Source organism: Diceros bicornis, chromosome 10, assembly GCF_020826845.1.
Source record: "Diceros bicornis minor isolate mBicDic1 chromosome 10, mDicBic1.mat.cur, whole genome shotgun sequence".
Taxonomy (NCBI): Eukaryota; Metazoa; Chordata; class Mammalia; order Perissodactyla; family Rhinocerotidae; genus Diceros; species Diceros bicornis.
In genome coordinates this window covers 82392154-82419378 of record NC_080749.1, presented here as the reverse complement: position 1 = coordinate 82419378, position 27225 = coordinate 82392154, and the positions used below count along the sequence as shown (strand labels likewise).

General features: G+C 38.4%; 1 protein-coding gene across 1 annotated transcript in view; it reads right to left on the bottom strand.

Moving 5' to 3' along the window:
- Positions 1 to 27225, bottom strand: part of PARD3B (par-3 family cell polarity regulator beta) — a 931426-nt gene that overhangs the window by 424424 nt on the left and 479777 nt on the right. Inside the window, exons 5-8 of the mRNA XM_058549666.1 lie at positions 16286 to 16374; positions 9879 to 9965; positions 4199 to 4324; positions 1649 to 2007 (exon numbers count right to left, since the gene is read on the bottom strand). Coding sequence (XP_058405649.1) covers positions 1649 to 2007; positions 4199 to 4324; positions 9879 to 9965; positions 16286 to 16374 — 661 coding nt within the window. The remainder of the gene's footprint in view (positions 1 to 1648; positions 2008 to 4198; positions 4325 to 9878; positions 9966 to 16285; positions 16375 to 27225) is intronic.

Below are 27225 nucleotides of genomic sequence, written 5' to 3'. Positions count from 1 at the left end.
TGTCTCTCTCTCTCTTACCCACTGATCTCCCACATAAACATAGATGTTCCCCAAGGATCTGTCCTGGAACAATTTGTCCTCTGGATGCTCTGCTGTGGCCAGCTCCTAGCTCCAACTACCATCTCCCTAAAGAAGGGACTTAAATCTATCTCTTTGTTTGACCCGATCCCTCTGGTGTCAGCTGCCTGGATATCACCCTGCACACACTTGCACCAGCATTTCAAACTTCACTATGAATCTCTTCTCCAGTCCAGATCCTGGCCTTTTCAAATACACTCAGCTACTTAAAATTCTAATTTCTAGCCATGGCATCTCCATTGTGCAAGCCACCCTGGCTGAAAAGCTCAGCAATAACTGTAATTCCTCTCGCTCTTCCTTCCCATATCCAGTCAGCTCTTAAGGCATACATACTATATTTAGACAGATGCAATGCACCCTTGACTGATCTTTTGTTGTTTGGTCTCTTCTTCAGTATATCTCTTTGCTGTCAGATTAATCTTCCCAAAGTAGAGCTATGATGCCATATTCTTTATTTTTGCATTCAAGGCTTTCTGATGGATTTTTAAGGTCACATTCTGTGTCTGATTTACCTTTCCTCAAAGCACTCAATCCCATACTCAGTCTATATGTAGCTGGATAATTTATAGGGAAAATACAACTGATGCATTTATATAAAAGCCTAATTGCTAAGCACATCAGAGCATTTGTGCCTCCTAGTCAATACATTTTCTTCCCACTATAGAATTCTTATAGGGGGATGAAATTTTGACCAGAGAATCTTTCAGAATAATCTCTATCAAAGGTATATGTAGTTTGCTTCTGATATATGTTATTATTAAGTATTCTAAAACTACCTTGTGATCATTAAATTCTCTACTAATTCAGACAAAAATCTATGAGATCTTGGTTTCTTCTGAATTGCATCTTGAAAATCATGTAGGATTGTAGAAGTTTGCAGTGGGGGAAGGGATTACCAGGAGAAGTTACAAAATAAACAGAAGCACAGAAGTGCATGAATACTTGTGTGTGTGTATAACAATGAATAAATAGAATCATGCACACACACAATCTAGTCTTGTTGATATGCACTTGAAAGGGCTAGAAAAGTTGAAATAGATGAAGACAGAAAAGGTTATACATGCTTTTGTATGTATGTTTTGAAAAATTGTTTTTAACATTGAATTATTGAAATTAGTAATTATCACGTTTGCTTTCTGAGGAATAAATTTTTTGCTGGTCTAAAACTATCTTAGAAAACCAGAAACAATATGCTTTTTGGACTTGGTCTAAAGGAAGCTTCAAAAATCATAAATCTTGCTCAAAACAGGGACAACTAAATTTTAGCGCCTATTTAGTATTAAGTAGTGATACAATATTGCTCTGTTTCTCTCAAGTTTGCAATATTCTTTACATTCCCCAACATGTCTTTATTATTTTGTTTCTATATTTCTTCTACACTCTCCAGAAGAAAAGAATAAGGAAGTACTACAATTTCAAGACATTTAAGTTACCTAAGTATACACTTAAATCTATTCTTTGATACAATTAAACGAAAGGTGAATTAACAAAATTAGCCTTAATGCATTTCTCTCAACCAATTTTACATGTTACAATAATAGAATGCTATTAAGCATAATTTAATAATTACCTTTCTTTAGGTCAATCTTAATTTTCTTTGCATTTTTCTTGCTGCCAAACCCCAGGAGAGGGGAGAGTGAGGGCGAGGATGTGTTTCTCCCAAGTCTTGGCACTCGAGGGCTCTGGCTTTGTTGCAGGGAAGTCGAAGCATCTTCCTCAGGACTGCTTGCTCCTGTGAGATTTACTGTCTTTATTCCTGATTTCCCATGGACAGGAGGTGGCAGCTTTGTCCTCAAAACGCCATCATTATTACCAAAAATGTTGAGAGGTCCAATGACGGATTTTTCATACTGTTCCCGGTTTTGAGGTGGAAGCACGCGGAGGAGCACACTTGGTGATTTCATCGCCTGACGGAAGACATCCTGAGCCCTTGAAGGAGAGGCAGGAAACGTGTAATGACACCGCGTTCTAGCCTGTGGTCCACATCGTGGCAACGGGCGCAGCAGGAGCACAGGAGACACCGTCACCATTACTACTAGCGTGACTTTGCTAACTAGATACTAGTTACCACTTATGACTTGCCCACTAGGTGCCCCACACTGGGCTACACAGGCAGTGTTAACGTGCATACTTCTCTCATGGAATCTTCTTAACAACCTTCTTAATTAATCTTCTCATTTAATCTTAGCTAAGTATAATTAGCTCTCATTTTGCAAAGTGAGGAAATTGAGGCTCAGAGATTAACTTGTCTAATGACCCACAGTTTTTAAGTACTTCTAAACCTGAAAATCTATCCAGAAGGGATTACTGAAGTAAATACAAAAGCAGGCTTTAATTTTAGAAGAAAAAAAATCGGTTTGTAGTATTGATCAGATTATCAACTAGTCTCCTTTTAGGACTGTGTTCTCAGGCACGGGTCTTCTCTAACACGGGTTGTGTTCCTGAAGTTCAAGGTTTCCTCGCCGAGACATTTGGTAGGTGCTGGTCGTGTTGAATGCCACAGTGGTTGTCAATCCCATATGCACTCTCCCTGTTATTCTATGATAGACTACCTGTTCTTGTTACTTTTTTGTCTTGGCACTTTGTGTTTTTCCTCAACTTTCCTATTACTTTTTCTTCTTCCTTATGCCTTCTTATGCCTTACGAGTAGGTAAACAAACTACCTTTCCCAGCCTTTCTTGCCAACGAGCTGTAAGGGAAGGCGTTAGAGGCAAGTGGGCTCATCTGGGAGGCAGAGACTTTCTTGTGCTCCTGTTTCCCTTTCCTATTTCTTGAAACTCAGAAGTGATGGAGGGAACTCCAGCAGCCATCTTGTGACCGAGACACAACTTAAAGATAGTAGCCACATAGTAAGGATGGCAAAGGAGAAAGATGGAAGATGCCCGATGCACTGATGATGGTGGAATCCTATACCAACTCTTGACTGCCACCTCCACACTTGTTTGTCTTCAGAAGAAATAAATTTTAATCTTGTTTAAGCTACCCTTATTTCAGGTCTTTGTTACTAGGAGCCACACCAAATAATAATTAATTGTAATTCCAACTACTATCTGAGCCCCCCCAGCCCCACCCTTAGTGAGGTGTGTAACTCCCCACATTGTTAGGGGAGGAGGGGGAAGACTTCACACAGACAGCCCAGCTCCTCTGTTCAGTTCCTTGACCAACAGTCAGTTTCTACTCCACACTAACTCCATGCTGAATTTTTGTGAGCCTCAATTTCCACCTCTGTAAAATAGGGATAAACTGTCTGCCTTTCATACTTATCAAGTCCTTGTAAAAAGCACAGTAGTATATAAAAATAATATCATTATTAATAATTATTGTAATTTTGTCTATTATTCATTATTTTCAGAAACAGACTCTTAAGGCTTCATTTCTTTCCACATTTGAGCAGCCAGTGCCCACTGCCCTCCCACCACCCACAACCCCCCACCCACAACCACTCACCCCCTCCCATACACACACACAATATTGACAACTAATGGTCACAGAGAAGATATATTACGAGTTGTTTTGGTCAGAAACAGGAGAGATTGGTGTTCATTACTAAGGAGTATTCATATTTACTCCCTTGTTCCAGAAGCCCACTGCAGTGCCAACATACATTTTAAAAAACTTACGCAGACTGCTACATACTCTAATTCTTTAGGTATTCCCATAACATTTTCACATGCAGAGAAATGATTTCTTGAGGGAGAGTATTTTAATTTTTTTCATTTGTTTCTATTATTTAGTGAGTCCTCACAGATATCTCGCAGAGATACACCAAGTAAGTTAATTAATAAGCTGAACTAACCATCTGTGAAAAGAGTCATTAAATACCAATCTAACTGACCCATACCCCAAGAAAAACAAACCCATCTATCGATGCCCCAGAAAGACAAGCAGGCAGGAACGCCACTGCATTCTGCAGTTTACCATTCCTGAGGCTGTCGGGCTGTGTGCAGGCCACCTCTGAGGACGCTAAAACATGAGACAGATTTGAAAATGGATGTTCTGGGGTCATTCAAAGGGAACTGACCAGAAATTCTGCCTACAGTTGTGATCATAATGAGCTCAGTAATGATTATAAGCATTTTAGCGATCAATAAAGTAAATAAACAAATGAAAAACTGCTTACTGAGCAAAGGTTTTGTCTACAAGGTCCACATTGTTGATTTTTACAATACATTCATTTTCATGAAATAGTCCTTCCCGCTTGGACCTGCTGTTTTCTTCAATGCCACGGATGAAGAGTCCTAGAATCCTAAATGCAAGATTTAGGTTGAAATAGAATTACTGAATAATAATATGCTAATTATTTCTCCACTTGCAACTATTTAGAAATAAGTATTGATTTCTATTTATGAAAGAAATTATGCTTTATATTCATGCAACTGTTTGTTTAAATCCTTAATAAAAAAAAAATCACTCACTAAAAGAGAAAAAGCCCTTCAAGACAAATGTACATAAACCACAACCAGAGTATGTTAATCTACGATCCCATTTCTCGTGCTTGCAGCACACTAGGAAAGGCTGGGTAGCTCAGTGGGATTGAGGACACAAAGGCCCCGCAGTCTGGAGAAGGGCTCACTGTAGTAAGTCAGCCTGAGTTAGTGCTGAGGGGGCAACTTGACATTTAGTAATGGGAGAGCATTAGGTATCCGCTGTCATTTTTGCAGTCTTACTACCTGTTTCAATAATTTGCATTTCAAGAAGTAAACATTTAAGTGGAGATCATATTACTCAGGTTAGAAGGAAGTTCAGTCCCGTTTGCTGGTTTGCTGGTGCCACTGAATCAAGTACAGGTTGTTTCCTGTGTGCTCAGAATGGAGGAGAATGAGACAAGGCTGTAGGACCAGGACAAATCCAAGGACAGGCTCCAAGTATAGTAGAAATTAGAAAACTGCAGACATCAATAAGCCTAGAATCTTCCTAGAAGGGTTTGGGGAGAAACTGGGATGTAAACTGGGTCAGAAGAAGTAGGATTTGGCTAGGAGGAGAGAGAACATTCGCGAGGCAGGCAGGGCCCATGCGTTTGTGTGAGGAGCAGGGCAGGGAGCTGACACTGGATGGGGAGAGCAGCGCCATGTGGTGGGCCTGGAACACCAAGCTGATGGGCTTAACCGGATGAGGCTGGAAGTGTACACCCACCACCCACTGCTTCTGAGCAAGACAGCGACATGATGTAGGAAGAGTCTAAAATTTCATCCAGGAAGGGTCTAGATTCAGAGAGGACACCCGGGGGTGCTGGTGCTTTGTGGCTGTGGCTAAGAGTCAAGAGGGGAGGGGGTTGGACAAAAAGGAAAGGAGAAAGAAAACTACAGCAATAAAAATAAAGAATAAATTTTATGTGTGTGTGTGTGTGTGTTTGTGTGTGTGTGTGTGTGTGTGTGTGTGTGTGTGTGTGTGTGCGCGTGCACGCATGCGCATTTCTGTTACCTATTGGTAGTATCTAAACCAAAAACTAAAAGGAATCAAACCTGTGTGTATTTTGGCTATTTCTCATTTGAAGGATTTCCCTTCCCCTAGCGGCATGTCAGGGTCCTCGCTGTGTCCCAGAGAGAAAAAGACAGATAGTCCTCCGAGAGGAACCTGCTGGGGTGGGTGCAGAAACTGACATCTCCCCCTCCCTCGTCCTCTTGTCTGTCTACTTTGTCATTCTTTCGTAAGCGCGCTATTACATAGTCCCTTTGCCTTAAATCTCAAATCTAAATAAACTATGAGCACATTTTATGTTTGAATAATAGGGTCAGCCATGGAAAAAGGGCAGCCTCCAATGAAAGTGGAGAACCATCTTGCTGTTTGGAGTTGCCCCAAAGTTGGCCTCTGCCTGCAGGGCCTCAGTTTCATTTAATGAGCTCATGTCATCTCCAGACGGCAGGAGGAGAGGCACAGGCGGTGTTACTGAGATCTCTCCTTCAGCAGTGTTAAATGAGCACAATACACCGAGGTAGGAGAGAGAAGAGCAAGTTGTCAGGCCACCTACTGCTGGGATGCTCAGGGTTATAGGCACAGTATGCAGGGAGGTGCTACGCTTCACTGCCTAGTTCTAGTAGCTTTGTAGATTAATCATACTCTGTGTGGAAGAGAAAAGAAGCCACAGCTACTGTTTGACAAAGGATCTGAGATTCAAATTAATATTTTTAAGATACTAATCTTACCTTAATCTTGTAACATGATATTTAAAATTAAACTATTTGACAGGAAAAAAAAAAAAAAGAACGAAATAGTGTTTCTTTCCTAAATTAAAAAATATTCTAATAGTTCACATTTTGGATTTTTGTTATGGTGGATTCGCAATAACATGATACATTAGGAGGCTCACGTGGTTATAAACTAGTTTATGTAAGCGATATTTTTTTAACAAGCATTCAAGTCTTCCTTTAATTTAATTCAGTACATCATCAGTCATGTAATGTTACTCCCTAGGATTTAATTTCACATTTTGGGAGATGAATTAATTCTTTCAGGCCACTGGGTTGCAATTTAGCTGGCATATTACAGCTGGAGTATGCTATGTAAACCTCACTGATCTAAATAACCTGAGTTTCCATGAAAAATTTATTGACAGAATAAGCCCAACTGTAAAACCCTTGTGTCAGAGGTAATTTTGGTAAAATGTAAAACTGACTGATGTTATTAGTTTGGTTCCTGGCCACAAACCACTCCTGCATATTCTCTATTCCATGGAAGGGATGGATTCCCTCCAGTTTGGTTTCATCCAGACCAGCGTGGAAGGCTCAGAAGACAATCTCTCCTTATCCCCATGGCCCCAAATGAGTGGGCTGTGGTAGCTATCCCATCTGGGACCAAGACTCTCGTACTGTCGAGGAGTTATAGGCTGAGATGAACCAGTTAATTTGCATTAATGAGCACTGATAAAGGATGCTGAAATGCACAGCGCCACACAATAAGAAGGGTAACAACTGCTTGCTTCTCTTCTAATAATCACTTAGGCACCAACCCCCCTTTCCTTGCCCCCTTCTGTTCTTCCCACTGTGTCACGTGCTGTGGCCGCTCTACTAGCTTAGCATTTTTGTCTAAACATCTCCTCTGCTCACATTATGTGTTAGTCTTCACCCATCCCTTCCTTCTTCTCTCTCATATTTACTATGGCTGAGGTATATTACACTATCTTTATTTACTGAAAAACAATTAGATTGCATGCTTTTAATTCGAAAACAAAACCACATTGCTTGTTTAAAAAATGAATTAATTAAGTTGCTTTTTACTTGCAGGGACTCGGTTTTTTGTCTGTTTGTTCTGTTTTTACTGTACAAGCCAATGGCCCTCCACCCAGGCGGCATTCAGTGCATGCACTGCAGCATCTAATGAACCCACTGAGGCCGTATTTCTACAGTGGCCACTCTATTGGACTTAGGGTGTTCTAACTTAGATCAGGTTTCTGATTCAACAACAGGTGTGGCAGTATTTTTCTAAAAGAAAAAAAATAAAAAAGAAATTGGAGGCAAAGCCAATTACAGTAGTCTTAGTAAATAATAAAATGTAAATTCTAATTTAAAATAATGACACAAACCAATAAATTGAAGGAAATTAAGAACTAAGTAAACCACTATGACCTTAACTCAACCCCCTCCTCCTCTGCTAGCACGGTGAAGCCATATGGCACTATGAAGTCAGACTCTTGTCTGACACGCTCTACACACAGTTGCATCTAGACACATGGGTTGAGTTAAGTGTGCTATTTCAGCCTGTACTCATTACTTCTTAACTTTTATTGGCTCATGTCTCCACTTCTATATTATTGCTAATGCTTTTAATTAAATTTCCTTTCTATAATACAAGTGGAGAACATAAAAAAATTATACAACTATTTCACCAAGTTACCGAACAGTTGGCCATGAATTTATAAAAGTTCATTTCTGAACCAGGCTTTTCTGTTTTAGCCAAAATAATAATACTGATAATGTACACATTCATATGTTGTGTATTTTACAAGGAGCTTTCAAATTTTTAATGTCATTTAATCCCCACCACCTTGATGTGAAGTAGGAATTCACAAGAGGCAAGTTTAGGAGCCTTGCTCAAGGTGATAAAAGAGAACACTGAGATGCAAATCCCACTGCTCTGGACCGAAGTCCAACGCTCTTTCCACTGTTCTACAAGGCGTGTGCTCAAAATTAGAAGCAGGAAGGAAAAGGGAGGGAACCAATAAATTCTCGTGTGTTTCCCTTATTTGAAGTGAGAGAAGGTGATTTCTGGTCTATAGGGTCAACTTGTTTTCTGAACTATTGAGAATGAAGGATGGTGACTGTCACATTGTATATTTCTTCATGTTTTGGAAATTGGGATGTTCTTGTGTTTCTATTCCAGCTTCATTAAGCCAAAGGGCCTGGTAATTTAACAGCTCTGGTATTTCACAAAGCTCAATCAGTACACTTCTGCCAAAAGCCATTATAATTGCTCATGACAACTGGGTAAATACTCTCCCTGTCTATCAAAAACAACCTCAGCTTGTCCTGTGCCATAACCCATAACATTTATAAACACGCTTATTAGCACACACAGGAAATGAGACAATAAGAGCCACTAGCTTTTCAGTTCATTTCTTTTTGAGGAACATTCATTCCAGCAAAAGCTTGGCATCAGATGTTATTTGCAAAAAAAGGTGATGACTGTGCAATTATAGGTAGCAGATGGCTACCTCCTGAAAATGATGCCAACCAAAATATCATGACTAAACCTGCTCTTCCCGCTATATGGCAGACCGAATTGAATAAATATTCAGAACCAGTAAATTAATGCTATATAACCTTTGGGAAAAATTTTTTTCTAGAAAAAGCAATGGAGTGAGGGCAAGTCAGGAGATCTGGATTTTGTATGACCTTGAGAAAATAAGTTGACTTTTCTGGTCTTTGATCTCCTAAGCTAAAATAAAACATTCTGCTTTTCAATGATGCATGTAAGAAAATAAATGTAGCAAATTAATTAAAATCACGTCGTATGAGTGAGAAACTGATTTTCTTGTAAGTGTCTGATAGCCCTTGTCAATATCAGTCTAGTGCTACAGGCAGTCATCTTACTGAAAAGTGACACAATATCTGATACTAGTTTTGTAAGGGTGTCATAATAGTACTAATATTGACTCTCAGGCACACACTTTAATTTACATCAGCAAAACAAGTTTTATATTCAGTTAGGTAGATATGAAATTCATGAATTGCTGACACACTCTAAATTACCAATTACCAGTGTGGATTTAGTAATATAAGGTCTTTAAAATTTCAAAAGGATGTGGTAAATTATTTTTAATTGATTGTATTTTATTTTATTTTAGAAAATAGTAAATAGCATGATGGCATTTTGCTACTATAGCTAAAATCATCAAAACATATAAATTTCTGATATAGCTTCTTATAATGTTAGAATATTTATTATTCTAAGTTCTATATACTTGAGAAATATCAGAAAATACAAATTTGGAATCAGTATATTCGCTTGTTGAAGTGTATTTTGGAACATTAAAAAATTCAGTTGCAATATTCATCTAACAATATGTTAAAATCTTTTCCAAGGATTCTGTTTACTGTGTATCACTGATAAGAACACTAAGAAAATACTTCATAATTAATTGCAAATGCAGAAACTGTGATTGATTTTTTTCTTTTCCATTGCATTCTAGAAATTAATGATTTTATTCTGTTTCTAACACATAAGTGGCCAATAGAATTATATCTTGAGGTGTCCATCTGTATAACAGAGATACACACTTAATCTCCTCTGAAAAATGTTTGGGAGAATGAGCTCAAGTAAGTCTTTCATTAGCATGAGCTTCTGATATAAGGGAAACATCTTACCTTCCGCTCAGAGATGAAAAGAAGGGGACTACATGTATTCCCAAGGGGCCTCCTTCCCCAGAAATCTCCACTGTTCTTGTCATATCACTGGGGCAGAAAAAAATAACAGCACAGATGAGTCTCTGCTAAAAAAACAGATGAGGCACATTAAAAAAAAAACTAAACCTTAGGATTATATCAACTACTGTAAATTCAACAGCAGAGATGAAATCAAAGGAGTACATGATTTGCAGGTATGTTCAGAAGATCCAGGAAATAAAATGTTCAAAAGACTATCTGATTTCTTATTTTTTCCCCTAGAAGAGGAACAAATGGAAATGACTACCTACAAAAATAACTTCCTACTTAACTTAATCTGCATAAATCAACATATTTAAAAGGATGTACACAAAAATGAAATTTCAAGTGTGAACCTATTGAGACACTCTTGAAAACTACTGTACAGATGATAAAATACATAGAATTAAGCATATCTATGCTTAAGCATAAAGTAGGCTTTTTTTCCCCCCAAAATAGAGGGAAAGTGAAATAAAATATGCATTTATTAGAAAAAGCACAGAATTACATTTTACAACAACTGTGAAGCCTCAGTTGGTAATACATATGGGCACGTTCAAAGCGTCATAAATCAAAACTTAACTTGCCTTTCAATAAGGCATTGGTTGTATTCAATGGAACAATTCCAAATTTTCACCTCCTATTTTTTTTAGAGGCAGAAAAAGAAGTTACAAAGCCTGGAGAAAATGTATTACAGAAAGAATGGAAAACATGACCCACCTAACCTACTCCAGATTAAGACAAGGATGAGCCAGAAACATTCACGGATGGTGTATATGACTGAAATATACAAGACATTGGGAGCTTTTCAGTAATAAAGAGTGGAACTAACAAGTTTTTATGAAGATGAAAAATAATAACTGTGAACAATTATTGGCTCCTTTAACCCCAGAGAGAGAAAATAGAATTGCCAGAGGGAAAATGATCAAATTGAAGCAAACATCCCCATTATGGAAATTGTAAGCAGGTCTCTATTGTTTCCTATTTACATGAAAATGACCAGAAACTAGATGTCAAATTAAGAGCTACAGCTGCTACAAATGCTTTTCTGCTCCAAATTGAAAATGGTGAAATTTTGGCTCCTTGCTGGAAAGTTGAGAACAGCATTAAGAAAGCAACATGCCTGATGAATTCACTCAGCATGAATTCTCTAAATTATCAGCAATCTAAAACAAATATATTAAATATATTCTCATTCAGTGGATTAAGCTTATTTTTAATGTGTTTTTGTTGCAAACCTATTATCTTTAAGAACTGCAAAAAAAGAGCATGTCAGTTTCCAACATTGGTGGAATATGATGGAATTTCAAATCTGATAATAAATTTCAAATGAGTTTTGCTCAGATATTGCTGATATATTTAAAACTTGTTCAGTCAAGCAGGTTATATCAGAGACCTGGAATAAAAGTCAGAAACAAACAAATCCTAGAGTGATAATATCCTGCGATAAAATAGCTGCTTCTTTATACTTTCTGAGAATACAGACATTATATGAATATATGCATATGAAACACTATATACAAATATGCATTCTAAGTCCTGAATATAAAACATTTGGTGGGCAGAGAAAGTTGTATAGCTTTTAATGGACCACAGAGCAATTATTTTTATATAATAACAGATTTATAGTGCATTCGCAGGTACTTGAGGAAGACTAAACCCAAAGCGTTCACTTTCTAGGGTGACAGTACTGTTTCAAAGACTTCTAGAAACAGAGATTAACATCTTGTTTAACCATTGGAACTTTATTATCTCTACCTTTACAATGTATTTTTATAGTTTTGCACTTAAGAGTATAACACAAGTCCTTCCTAATAAATGTATTAAGTATCTTCACCCGAGGCACATGGACAGTATTTTTAACATTAAGACTAGTCAGCTCAGTAACAGGCCACTCGTTGAGGGTGAGGGAGGGACAGGACTGGGGACAGGGAGGGGGAGACTCCTTGTTTCAGAAGGAAATAATGATTAATTTATGAAATCAGATAGAAGTATCCTAGTGGTGGCTTTGAGTCAGGTGTCTGAGTAAATCATTTAAACCAAGACCAAAAGTATGAGGAAATTAAGATAAATTCCTAACAGAGTTGTTGGTTTAAAAAAGAGAGACAGAGAACATAACACATACACATCATACATACAGTATCTGGCATACACAAAGAGTTCAATAACTATCAGCTATTAGTGTGATTATTGGTGCTTTCTGAGGAAACAAATAAGCTTATAGATTAAAAGTGAATAATCTATCTCAAACTTTCCAATTTTTCTCAATTGATTTCCTCAGTTGAGAAGACTTTTTTTAAAAAGCTTCAATCCTCTAGGACTGAGGAACAAATTTTCTTCACGATTAGACTGCTGACATAGAGAAGACAATGGGTTGTAATAGATGGATGGAAGGCATTGGTTGGTGTTCCTCAGGGGCTGGGGCACAGATCTGTCATACGTAACGGTGTGAGAGACGGACTGTGGAGACAACCTCCAGGAGGAGAACCTGTTGATGACGCTGAAGTCTACTTGACGGTGAAATGTCTTGTTGACGAGAATATACTGAGTAAAACTCTAACAAAGAATTTGTTGTTGATGGTGATGGGATTCACTGAATCACCTGAACTCAACATATATTAATTGAGTAGTTCCAGAGAGAAAGTTCTGCAAGGGAAAAACAAAGACCAGCGCTTGAGGAGTTCATAACCTAGGGGTCAGGTTAAGACCAGCAACAAAAAATAACACAAAACAACAGAATGACAGAAGTAACAGTAGCATGTTCTCAATGAAAGTCAGCTATTATTTGGGAGGCAGGGTGCTAACTGCCTCCTGGGCATTATAACATGTACTTACATCAAATGTATGAAGTAAACAGATCACTTCCATTTTACAAAAAGTAAACTGATGCTTAGAGAGGTGAGATCATTTGTCCAACATCACACCATTCACACAAGATAGAGGCAGGACTTAACTGGATTTACTGCATTCCAGAGCAGTAGTCTTTAAGCACTTTGACACGTGAGTTTCAAAGCAGAGGTATCTTCTGACGAGGTTCAGAGGAAGAGGGTACAGGCTAAGGCAGGGAAGCTGGGATCAGGAAAATTGTAGACAATGCAGTCGCTAAAGTTTTGGAACTGAGGAGCAGTGTGATAAATGCTGTGGTTCAGAAATATTTAGCTGGCAGTGATATGTGGGATCGATTAGGAAAGGGAAAAACAAGGGAGAGTTGTACTTGAGACAGGAATTAGTAAATCATTGCAATAATGGATCTGAGAGGCCATAAAGCATGAAAACACAGGGAAAGCTTCAAGATATTTTGAGAAGGACTCTGCCAATAATTTGCAAAACAAATGATATCAGAGGCAGCGGAGAAGATAGGAGAACATGTGATGGCGGTTTTAAGCCTGGAAGAAGAGGCCAGTCTGGAGGAGGCTGATTCGGGGAACTTTCAAGGAATAAGGTGAGGTAAGGAAAGAGACAGAAGTTAGAGACAAGGTGAAGATCTTCCTCACATATTGCTGGCTATTTAAAAAGAAGCTTACAGTGTAATTTTATTAAAAAAAAAACACCCAATAGAAACCTCTTGCTTCATTGTCTTCTTAAGATCAAAGTAAATCGAGCAGTGCTTCATAAGCAATGCATATTGTAAGACTATTTGGAGAACTTGCTCTAAATGTTATTTTTCTTTAAATAAAAATGTTTGTGTTAATAATGCGGGAGCAGTTAATAGTTATGCTTATGATTCATGGAGCAATCCATTTGTTTTTTTTCCATTCAGTCACTCACTCAACAAATACACTGCTATTATGTTCCAAGTCCTGTAATATGTGTCAGGAATCCCTTGGGGGATTCGGAGACTTGTTTGGGAGAATGACGTTACAATAAACTGTAGTATGTGTGATGATGATAACTGCAATAGCAATTAATATTTATCCAGCCTTTCATTTAGCATTGTCCTAAGTGCAGTTGCCTATAATACGTCTCATTTAGTCTTCACAATAATCTATGTGATCACGATACCCATTTTCCATAAGAAAAAAAAAAACATTTTAAAGAAGTTAAATAATTAGTCCCAGGTTACATAGGTAGTGTTCAAACTCAGGACTTAACTAAATCCAAAGGTTTTGGAACTAAGGAATTGTTTGATAAATACTGTGGTTTAGAAAATTTTATCCAGTAGTGATACGTGGGATCAATTAGAACAAGGAGATTGAGACTCAAGAGACGAGAGAGAAGGTTATGACAATAGTCTAACTGAGAGATAACAAAGGCCGGAGCAATGAATATGGGAATTAAAACAAAAGAACAGATGCAAGACATTTCAAGATGGATTCTGCAAATAATTTATTTATCTTCTACTCAATCTGCATGGAAGTAAACCCAATGTCCTCTGCTTGAGCCAAGCTCTGTGGGATATCAGACCATCCTTGCCCAGGAGAATATCCACTAAGTAACTCAGCTCTAAGTGGCTCTTAATTTCTCTCCAGTTGCTTCTTCATTATCCCATACTTGCTAGAACCAATGTCCTCTCACAGAACTGTCATCTCCAAGCTTTCCCCTGCTCGCTGTCCATTCCATGCTGTTAAGATCCCTCTCATCCTTCCCCACCCAAGAGTCTGCAAGTGCTGGCAGTCTGCCCTCACTCTGCTTTCTGAACTTGGCCTCAAACTGACTTCAGCTGACTTCTCCTACACTGGAATTGTCTTAGCCCTCATTATGTAGGATGAAATAAAACACCAAGGAATCAGGGAAGGTGCACACAGCGGGTAACACTGGAGTCAGAGGATTTGGACACAAGGGTGGTGGATATAGATCGGGTCTCTAAAAGTTACTTAATTGTTCTGAATTGCAATTCCTTAGCCTACTAAAGGTGATGATAAACTTCACATGAAAAGGCGGTTTTGATAATCAAACTATACATATATATTTCTTAATTAAAGAATATTATTTTTTAAAAATCCTATATGCTATTTCTCTCAATTCCTTCTTCCTGAAGAAAGCTGAGCTGATTTGTTCATGCAGCCATAAACCAAATAATTGTTCACAGCTATCCCCACAACATTTAGCCAAGATGTTAGCAAACTGCTCAAAAAGCTAACGTTAAAAAAATGAAATTAAAGGCAAACAGAATAAGAGTATTATATTCATTATGTCTACCTCCAAAACCAATTTTATCAAGCTTCTAAAAAGACAGTGCCCTGGAGATTTTCTGTACCAAACTTTTAGTATTGTGCAGCTCATTAATCAAAGAAACATAATCTAAATAAAGAGTAACTATGTCATATGGCTATAAATTATAAGCTTGAGGAAAATCCACAGTAAAGCAATGTGATAAAGAATGATCACATTTTTTTGAAAGTAAATTCCATGTAAAATGCTTGGTACCTATTTGTAACTGGACTGAATGAAAGAAATATGTTGACCAATGAATGATGAATGACCATCAACCTAAGAAGCATCACTTTCTAGTGCTGAAGCCAACAATCTACTGAACATGGAATTACCTTCCTTATGCAAAATTTGAAGCAACTTAGAAAAAAATGATAATAATGACAATGATGGTGATGATGATAATAATAATAGAAATGATGATGATAACAATAGCAGTCATAGTGACAGCAGCAAATACTCACAGGGCTTACTCTGAGCCAGGCACTATTCAATATATTCAGTTAATATATGCTTTACACAAATTAACTCATTTAATCTTCACACCAACTCTCTGAAAAAGGTTTTAATATTATTTCCATCTTACAGACCTAATGCAAAGGGACATGAGTGATGTGCCTAAGCTCATGGAACTAGTCAGCAGCAGGGCTGGGATTTGAACCCAAGCAGTTGTTAGGGCAGAAGTGGAAATGAGGGCAGAGCAAAGGCAGTCCTGGTAAGCACGAGAGTAGCTGACTTTGTATAATGAGTTACTTACATTAAAAACATGAAAAATCCTGGTTGATAGGCTAGATCCATTTTATATACATCAAGTAAAATTTTGCAAGATTATGAAAACACAATGCAAAGCAATACTCGAAGAGCCAATGTCAAAGTAGAACCCTCAACTACAGTGACCTCTGAAATGTTCACCTTAAACTGCTGTTCAAAGAGAAGAAAAGAGCAATTAAGAAATCCAGGCTGCAGGAGAGTTGGAAGGATTGAGGCTCATTCGTACATATATTTGTCGGGAAGTTCTTATATCATGTGAAGAAAATGAGAGGAAAGAGCAATTAAGTAATTAATTTAAGAACTGGGACAGGTTTCACTATTCTACTTATCTTGATCTTTCATATAAAATAAAAAGAACTATAAACTATTAAAGAGACAAACATTAAATTGAAATAAATAAAATATTCTTATTCACATAAAGAGAATACCTCAAGGCATCCTTAGTTTTTGGCGATGTCAGTAGTTCTGTCTGTACACCATTCATACCTTCTCCATCTTCTAAGTTCTGTGTGGAATCCTGTAGCGAAACAAACGCGTAAGGGTGTGGATGCTGTGCATACAGAATTGAAAATTTGAATAAAATGTTTCCACATGAGGGAGTAAATGGTTTTACTCTGGGTATATACAGTCAGCTCCGATTTCTTTGAAGACTGGAAACTGGTGTTAATCTTTTCAGTGCTTTCAATGTTCTTTTCTCTCCTGTTTGGTTTCTGAAATACTCCAATGGGCCATTTACACAAGGCAGCATGTTAAGAGCTCCGAATACATCATTTAGCTTCCTGCTACTCAACCCTAGGCTTTGGGGACTGAGTGTTTCAAATCAGCAGGGAAAAGGGGAACCAAAGAGAAGGTTCCATTGACAGGTGGTGATGGATGGGCTTTAATGCACTGCACTTGCTTGCACACCCCGGTGACACTAAAAATATAAAGCAAAGTTGCCTGGCAAGGTCACTTTCGTCACTGGAAATATTGCAAGAAAAGAAATCTGGAGTTCTCACTTTGTCACAAGACTTTGATTCTGAGGATGATCTTCAGCACAGGGAAACTAAAAGCAACTGTTTAATTTCTAAAATGGTAAACACTCTTCCACTACAGAGAGGTAAGACGGTCAGAGAGGTCTTTTACTCCAGGACAGGGGCAAAGTTGAGTCAGATGTACATAGAGGAGAGAATAGATTCTAGAAAGCAAGCCTGATTTAGATTCTCATTCATGTAAGACATTAGTTCTCCGGTAGGCTTTGGAACTGTACTCTAAGAGCAATTCCGCAGATCCACTACTCTTCAGAAGCAGGGTCACAAATCAATAGTGATCGTCATGGACTCAGAAGTCACTGAAACAACCAATCACGTTATCAACAGCCACACCTAGAAACAGAGCATTCATCAATCTGAATGCACCATTTCAACCAAAAAAAGACAATACATGAGTTAAGAAGTTGAACACAAAGGAATTAGGTTAATATCTTGAAGAAAACAAGACATGGAGCCAAAACTCAAGCAGTTTGTCATAACGAATTGATGTAAAAAAATGTATTTCACTTTTAGACTGAGTAGCAACATTTCATGTAGGGTTGGTGGTTTTGTGAAGGACTTGGTCTACACTAGATCTTTTTTTTTTTTTTTTTTCCCAATTTTCTTTGTCCTCTCCACAGGAATAAAGAGAGAGAAAAAAATCCACAAAGTTAAAGAACACTTTTTAGTTTAAGGCACCAAATCTTAAGCGTTGAAAGCTTTCGCACTTTCCTATTACGGAGGGCTTCATATATGCTCACAGAGAAAAGAGACAGGGTTGGGCACATTACTAAAATACTTAGGTAGACAATTTAACAAAATATCTGAATTTGTGACTATCACACACATCAGAACATTCGACGACTGCATTTACACCAAAATCATTAACTTTCTTATCTGTCTCTCTTACCCAAGAGGGAACTGCATGCAGGGTGAAGGCATGCCTAGTCCTGTATGTCGAACACACAACGCACAGAGTTCACGTAGTGAACACTAATGGGTAAATGAGCTGACTGCTATTGTGTTAGTTTTCTAATGCTGTGTAATAAATTATCCCAACATTTAATGGATTAAAAAAATAAACGCTCTCTCATAGTTTTTGGGGGTGAGAGATTGAGAAGTGGCTGGCTAGGCAGTTCTGGGCCGGAATCCCTCAGGGGGTGCTGTCAAGACATCAGCAGGGCTGCAGCTGCACTCATCTAACGGCAGGACTGGGGCTTTAAGAGCTACTATTTTGTTCTTACAAAAGCTTTATTATAACATAATTCACATAACATTAAATTCACTCTTTTAAAAAGTACAATTCAGTCATTTTTAGCTTATTCACAGAGTTTTGCAACTATCACCACTATCTAATTTTAGAACAATTTCAAACCACCCAAAAGAATCCCCATAACCATTAACCATTGCTCCATTCTTCCTGCGCACCAGCTCCCCCTACCCCAGCCCCTGGCAATCGTTAATCTGTTTTCTGTCTCTAAGGATTTACCTATTCTGAACATTTTATATAAACAGAGTCATAAGATATATAGCTTCTGTCACTTAGCATGATGTTCTCAGGGCCCATTCATGTTGTAGCACGTATCAGTATTTCATCACATTTTATGGCCAAATAATACTCCTTTGTATGGCTAGACCACATTTTGTTTACCCATTCATCACTTGATGGGCATTTGGGTTGTTTTCACTTTTGTTGATTATGAATAATGTTGCTATGAACATTAAAATAATGTTCAATTGTGAAATAATGCTGCTAAGAACAAGAAGTTCTTGTGTGGACATATGTTTTCAATTCTCTTGGGTATATGCCTAGGGGTAGAATTGTTGGGTCATGTGGTAACTCTATGTTTAACATTTTGAGAAACTGCTGTACTATTTCCAGAGTGTCTGCCCCATTTTACATTCCCATCAGCAATACATGAGGGCTCCAATTTCTCCAATCCTCGTCAACACTTGATAATTTCTTTTTTAAAAAAATTGTAACCATTACAGTGGGTGTGAGGTGGTTTTGGTTTGCACGTCCCTAATGACTAATGATCTGCATTTCCCTAAGGACTAATGATGCTGAGCATCTTTTCATGTGATTATTGGACTTTTGTACATCTTCTTTGGAGAAATGTCTAATTATTTGCCTTTTTGTTATTGAGTTGTAAAAGTTCTTTAAATATTCTGTATACAGATTCCTTATCAGATATATGATTTGCCAATATTTTCTCCCATTCTGTGGGCTGCCTTTTCACTTTCTTGATGTGCCCTTTGAAGCACAAAAGTTTTTAATTTTAATGAAATTCAATTATCTACTTTTTCTTTTGTTGCTGGTGATGTATCTAAGAAACATTGCCTAGTACAAGGTCTCGAAGATTTACTCCTATATTTTCTTCTAAGAGTTTTGTAGTGTTTGCTCTTACATTTAGGCCTAATACCATTTTCAGTTAATTTTTAATTAAGGTAACTGTGTAAGGTAGGGGTCCAACTTCATTATTTGCATGTGGATATCTAGTTGTGCCAGCATCACTTGTTGAACAGACTATTTTTGCCCAATGAGTTGTCTTAACACCCTTTTCAAAACTCAGTTCACCAAAAACATACGGGTTTATATCTGGACTCTAAACTCCATTCCGCTCATCTATATTTGTATCCTATGTCAGTGCTACACAGTCTTGATTATCACAGCGTTGTACTAAGTTTTGAAATCAGGAAGTGAGACTTCTCCAAATTTGTTCTTTTCCAAATTTGTTTTGGCTAGTCTGGGTCCCTTGCATTTTCATATGAATTTTAGAATCAGAGTGTCTTTTTTCCTACAAAAAAGCTAGCTGGGTTTTGATAAGGATTGCATTGAATCTGTAGATCAATTTAGGAATATTACTATCTTAACAATATAAAGTCTTCTAATCCATGAACAGTTAACAGTGACAGTTAATTAAAATAAATATTCTTTTTGGCTGTGTAATTATGCATAGATATATATCCTCAGGATGTCAAAGAAAAAATTGGGATATTTGTTATAAAGTTTAAACTGTCTATTTTTGCCTCTTTACTTCCTATTCCAAGTGGAATTTTCTTCTTGATCCCTTGCCAAGAAAATAACACACTTTCTGGTTCAAATCAACATTCTGCAAGGTGAAAAGGACTTTTTTTCTAGTTCTAGTTAGATGGTAAGTAAAGGTTCTACTCATGTCAACAACATACTTAATACACCGAATATATTGAAATGTCAATTAGAATTTGAAAGGAATGTTGGGCCAATTGCAATGTGCTAATCTGCTCAAGGGTAATTCTGAACTGACTACAGTTTTATAGCAATCATGTCAATAACTACAGACTTAAAAAAGAACACAGAGATTCATAGACTTATATATCTAAGATGAGAGTTCTACTATTTTAAAAGTAGCATCAAAAATTCTTTGCCTTGCTACAGCTATCAAAGGGCAGTAACCATAGTTTATCATCTCAACTAATGGGCAGTGTCTGTTCACTTGCCAAAATAATTTCTATATATTGCAGTAACAGAATTCTTTGCTATTCTCTAGAGATGGGGCAGGCAGACAGGTGCTCAGGGCATCCTGCGAGCACACAAAGCCAATTCTGGATTGCCTTCAACAACCCTGGAGCCGTGCAGTGCTTCAAGACCCACAGACAACGGCAGCTTGTTTCTTAACAAGGTCCATTAAACCAATTTTTCCAGGAATTATAATTGAGAAGCAATAATTTAGGAGCACTTAGAGTTTTCCTTCACTAAATTACATGGTGAAATGAAGAGTCACGAAATCACACATATCTAAAAAGGAAAATGATATTTTTTCTCATAGCTTACTTAAATAACTTGCAGAAAAATCTGTAAAATCATGACTTAAATTTGGAAATAAAAGGGCAAAAATAATCTGATTATGAAGAGCTAGAGGCATCAACAACTGGAGTAAACAAGTTCTTCAACTTTAGTCTTGAGAAGTATTAACTATGTGATTTCAGATCCTCCAACTTTCCTCTAGAAAACAGAATGGTTTGAGAAGCTCTATATTTAATTTTATTAGTAAAATTATTACAATTTATATTTTAATGTTAACTTCAAACAAAGTGAGAGATGTGACCAGGTGCATAGACCGTAAGGGTGTAAAGCTATTTCAAAATGTATTTTGTCTTTCCCTTTTGCGCAATTACAATCCTTTGCTCTCTAATAAAGTTCAGCAGGAGGTCGTGTCTTGCCAACCAGAAAGAGATCTTTAAGAAGCTGTCCTGGGGCCAGCCCCGTGGCTTAGCGGTTAAGTGCGCGCACTCCGCTACTGGCGGCCCGGGTTAGGATCCTGGGCACCCACCAACAGACCGCTTCTCCGGCCATGCTGAGGCCGCGTCCCACATACAGCAACTAGAAGGATGTGCAACTACGACATACAACTATCCACTGGGGCTTTGGGGAACAAAAAAAAAAGGAGGAGGATTGGCAATAGATGTTAGCTCAGAGCCAGTCTTCCTCAGCAAAAAGAGGAGGATTAGCACAGATGTTAGCGCAGGGCTGATCTTCCTCACAACAAAATTAAAAAAAAAAAAAAAAGGAAGCTGTCCTTTACCTCTCTGAGCAGGGAACATATCATATGTGGCTCTCACAACAGACAAGTTTAATTACTACAATTTTTAAAAAGTGAACCTTTTTAGCAACACTTTCAGGATCATAGGAGCATTTCTGACAGCCAGAATGAATTGGATTTAAACATCACCTCGCTATTTTTAGCTTTAAAATCAACACTTACATAAATATTCCCAAACCAATTAGCAGCAGCTGGAAAGTAAGGTGTTTACATTGAGTTAGCACGGCTCTAACAACTCCAAGTGCTCCCCGGCTGCACGGAGGGGCCCCGCACCCGGTGAGTGCCCTCACTCCGGGGTGATCATGGTGTTGGCACCACGCTCTCATTTCATGTGTCACACTTGGCCTAAGTCACTGATGTCATACAGGGAGGTGTATTCGTTATACAGCCTCATTAAGTTATACATCTCCAAACAGACTTAACACCCTGGATAAAACTTTCTGGGAGAAAATGCTACCCAAATTCTCATTGCTTTTCCCTAGGCGACCACAGCTATAAAACAACATTAAAAACAGTTTTACAGCTCAGTTCCTCATCTCTCAGATGAGAACTAAAATAGATGTCCTGTTATTAACAGATGTCTCCCTTTGACTTACAGGTGAAAATATATGGCTTTGATTTTTTTTTTCCCCTGAATGCATTTTAGCTATATTTGAAACCACTTGCCCACAAAATTTTAACTGCAACTGAGTTATGTTTCAAAAGCTCAGGCGCATTTTAAAGCAAGATTTGCAATCTGAAAAGTCAACTGTGAGTTTCTTTTGAAATTGCACATGAATTTTAGAATGAGACTAATAGAAAAATTATACAGAGACAATTTGAACACCAGGTTACATACCTGGTGCTCATACATAAACATAATGTAAATTTTAAAATTAAAATTCTGGGCATAATTTCAGAGTATTTGTTTTTACTTTTTAGAACTAGAACACCTGTGCTAAAGTAAAAACAAGTTGTGTTTGATAAGCACACATCTGAAATGAACATGCATTTTGGTGGTCAAGGCCTGTTATTCAAACTTGACCTGATACATATTCTTCATGCCTGGCCACGCCTTGCCATAGGAAATCTGTCAGTTGACTTCACAGATGCTACCCTGAAGGGTTTCCGTCCTAGCAATTTAATGTGCCCCTAATTTATTTTATGTATATATACAAAATATAGGTAAATATTATATAAATAATATATATTAGATTGTATATCTGTATATCTAGAAATTGGCAAGACAATTGGAGAACCGAAAAGTGATAAATTACAAGTTTCTTGAGCATAAGGACTGTGTTTTATTTATCTTACTTTAACAGAGGTGCTCACACTGTGGCGTGGATAGCAACCACCTGGGGCCTATGAAACAGGGGGTGCTGGGGCACCCTGAGGCTCTGACAGAGCAGGTCTGGGGGAGGCTGTGAGCTTGCGTCTCTAACAACCTCCTGAAGCTGCCAGCCAAGGAGCCTCACTTTGAAGACACTGCACCACAGTAACGACTGCAGGTCCTCAGAGATCCTGGACAATGTTAACTGAGCCCCGGAAAGAAGGGAGCTGATGAGATGGTCGAGCCCGCTCATTTCAGAGCTACGGACACAGAGACCCAGAAAGGGGAGGTGCCCACCCCTCTTACTTCCTGTGACAGGGACAAAGCCAGGATCCAGGGCTCCCGACTCTCAGTTCAGAGCTCTTTCTGTGACCATGGTCAGTACTTGCTGACTTAATGAATGCTGACCTTATCATTCCTTTTATGGATCTTTTTTTCTTTCAATCACATTAACAAAAACTCTAATAATGTCTTGGGTATACTTTACCTTTCTTTGTTTTCTTTATTTTTTTTGCTGAGAAAGATTCACCCTGAGCCAACGTCCATTGCCAATCTTCCTCTTTTTTTGCTTGAGGAAGATTAGCCCTGAGCTAACATCTGTGCCAGTCTTCCTCTATTCTGCCTGTGGGTTGCCACAGCATGGCTGAGTGGTGTAGGTCCGCGCCTGGGACCTGAACCCACAAACCCGGGCCACCAAAGTGGAGTGTGCAGAACTTCAACCACTTGGCCATGGGGTGGCCCTTACTTTACCTTTCTTTTGAAGATCTCAAAACATTTCACACATATAATCCTAAATAATTTCTTGGCATTCCATTCCAATTTTACACATAGACGTATTCAAGTACAAAAAAGATAAACGTCTTGTTCAAGGAGAAACTAAGGGTCAAAGAAAGAACCAAGATTACTGGGACCCATGTCTCCTAAGATTTAGGTCTGCATGCAAGCATGGTAAATATATTGACCTTGCAATGTCTCTCAGCTACTGATTTTAGGCAAACAAGATGGGGAAATGATATCATATCATGAAACATTAAAAGAAATGATTTACATGAAAAACTAACAAGAGTTTCATTATTCTAGAGACTGAGCTCTAATAATTGCATTTTTTAAATAAAAAGTTATTTTTGGGGGGAGCGGGCACAGTCACGCAGTGGTTAAGTTCAGCGTGCTCTGCTTTGGTGGCCGAGGGTTCACGGGTTCAGATCCTGGGCGTGGACCTACACCACTCATCAAGCCATGCTGTGGCGGCGTCCCACATACAAAATAGAGGATCATTGGTACAGATGTTAGCTCAGGGACCATCTTCCTCAAACAAAAAGAGGAAGACTAGCAACAGATGTTAGCTCAGGGCCACTCTTCATCACCAAAAAAAAAAAAAAAAAAGAAAAAAGAAAAATTGTTAAAAAAAAAAAGTTATGTTTTGGGAACACAATTAACTAGATCATAAATAATCTACTAACTAGTCCCAAAGCCTTGGTTTGGGGGGAGGGGCTGTGCACACATATACACACATACACTGCTAAGCCCCTGAATGTACATGGGGTAAAACTGGACCAAGTTTAAACAGTTCTGGACTCTGTAAAACACACTGAAAGTCAACAGTCTTCCAGCCGCCCATCTCAGAAAGGCCATGCAGTTGTGGACGACATGCTGCGTGGGTCAAATCCCACTGCCTCCCCACATTCAGAGTTGGCTACACTTTCTCTTCATCTGGTTTGTGTGCAGGAGATGCTGCATGGTTTTAACAGGTTTCATAAAAATAAATATTAAAGGAGAAAGACTAAGGTATAGTGGTAAAATTAAGCTCTGGTCTAAACAAAGGAGATATGGCTTCCAATAGAAGTTCTACCATTGCTTTGCCTGGTGACCAAACACCTTATCTCCTGGCCCTCACTTGCATGATCTATAAAATGGGGACAAGAAGATTTCTGTTTCCATTCCAGGTATAAAATGTCCCAGAACTTAGTGAAGGTACACCAAATAGTAAGACAGGTAAGCCCCAACTAAAGAAACATAAAAATTCTCCAACAGATAAATTAAGGGGTGATTATTCATTTGAATTCATGTTTTCTTGGAAAGCTTCCCTTTAGAAGCAAACTCTCATATGCTTTCTTAGCATACTGGTTCTAAATAACTTGAAGTAAAAAATCTATAGCAGGAGGTAGAGTGTATGTGAAATCCTCCCTCCATATCTCATCATCATTCTTTCTATTTTTCTATGATCTTTTCTTGGATATTTCCTTTCCTTTTTATTGCTAATAATTAGCACAGAGTTCATTGTTAAGATTTCCCCATATTCTGATTTAGATTTGAGAAGATAAAATTTTTTAAGTAATACATGCCCTTTACACATGTTACCTGCTGGGGTTTGTTTGTGTTTTTTGTTTGTTTGCTTTGGGTAGAAATTTACCAAGTGGGCTTGACTAAGTCGACACGAGGCAGTAAAAACACAGCTGTGAGTTTATAAAGAGGTGGGGAGGGGGCAGATTCTGTTTTGTAGGTGAGACTGAGCTGACTGGACGCACTGACCAATCTCAGGTAGGCATGAAAGATGAAAACCACTGATGTCAAGACCAGCATGTCATCTGCCCTGTTGATCTTGCAACATAAGACCACACCAATGGGGGTCTCCAAGCAAACATGTCCAATGAAAGGCTGCTTTAAAACCCTTACAACTGTGCAAGTTTGGAAGTCCAACAGGCAATTCTGCAACCCCTATTTTAATGTCCACTGTTTCTTACTCAAATAACACAGTTCCAAAAGTGCTTACAAGAAAAGTGGAAAACACATGCATTTTTTTCAAACACAAGACTGACACAAACACATTTATAATGACCACTTTGATTTATAATTGGATTATTTCCCCACCCAGTTACAGTTAATTTTCCCTAGTTTTCTACATTATTAAATACTGCAAAACCTCTTGAACCCAAAGCTTAGGTAGACCAAGACAATGCAGTTTATTACCGAGAGCGTCAAGACGCTGAACCACACAGCACACTCGCCCACACAATCTCCTTCGGATCAGGCTCCTGTCATAAAACATGTGATCAAAGGTACTGTAAACATCTGCTTCTCTTCCATTTAATCTCTCTCCCTAAACCATGCCATCTTCTCAAATATTTATAGTACAGGTCTGTCAACATGGATGGTGGACGGCACCGGGGCTTCGTGTGAAACTACAAACCATCACCTAAAGGTGGAGAATAGAAAAGACTGGAAGAAGGTGGGATAGTTCAGCAATTACAAAGAATTTCTAGCTGAATCATTGTCATTCTGTTGGCTGAAATATATTCCAGTCAAGTTTGACTCTAGTCAGTGTACCACATGCATTTAAGCAAAGCTACACCAATTCCAGGTTTGCTTAGGAGAGGGTAAAGATAGAAGGACACATTGTTAAAGGAATACATTTCATTTGCACACGCATTTCACTCATGCTGGCACAGGCACACGTCGCTGCTGGTCCTCACTATGAAAATCTTCCCTATGAAAATGGGCTGGAGAAAATTTTGAATCCACAGACCAAGTCCATAGCTATTACAGAAAGGAAAAAGAAAAAGGCATAGGGATTTATGTGTATGCTTAGTGTAGTAGTACGTTTCAAAAAAATTCTCGAAATATAGGCAGTCTACGTTGGAAAATCTTTTGTAATTATCAGATGGAGAACCAAGTCTACAGCCCATCTTTGTTCCTGAATAAGGCATGTTCAAGGACTTTTTCAAAAGGCTTTCTTAGTGCCTCCACAGAGAGGCATTTCACTCCCTTCTCATCCAGCCCCAAACTCCCTCAACCTTCCACATGACTTATTTCTCTCCTACGACCTCCATGTTTCTTTCCACACAACCATCTTGTCATTCACTTTGTCATCCCTGCATTTCACTTTCGTGACACCTTTATTGGAAGCCTCTGGTTACAAAAACTCTCTCACTAGCTTGCGTTATAAGGTCTACTGAAAATAAACAGTTTGGAGAAGGATTTTCTCAGACAACCTAAGGTGTCCCTGAAGGAAGCCTTATGTGATGTCTGAGGGGAATGAGGAGCAGCAGGACAGACACGGGGACCACAGGGAGAAAGGAAGTGAGGTGACCCAGAGCTGGCTGCACCCTCCGGGATTGAACAGCACGTGGAAAAGCTGTAACTAAGGCCCAGAGGTCTGCTCTGCTGAGAACAGCCTTACTCATGCATAGCAGTCAGCAAAAAGTTTGTTTTTGTTATTTTTTTTAGGTGTAGAGACACAACAGACAGTCGGAAGAGATTCTGCAAAAGTCGTTACAGCCAGACCAGAATATATCCTGATCCTGTGAGGAAACCACCATGCATTTCTACTCAAATACAAACGCCTTGACTTACAAGTGTCCCCAGTGCTTGAGAGGTGGGAGGGAGCAGTGCCCCATGAAGGTCTCACTGGTTGAGCCATCAATGGCCAAAACATTAGATCAGTGAGGGTAGAGGTTTTGTTCACT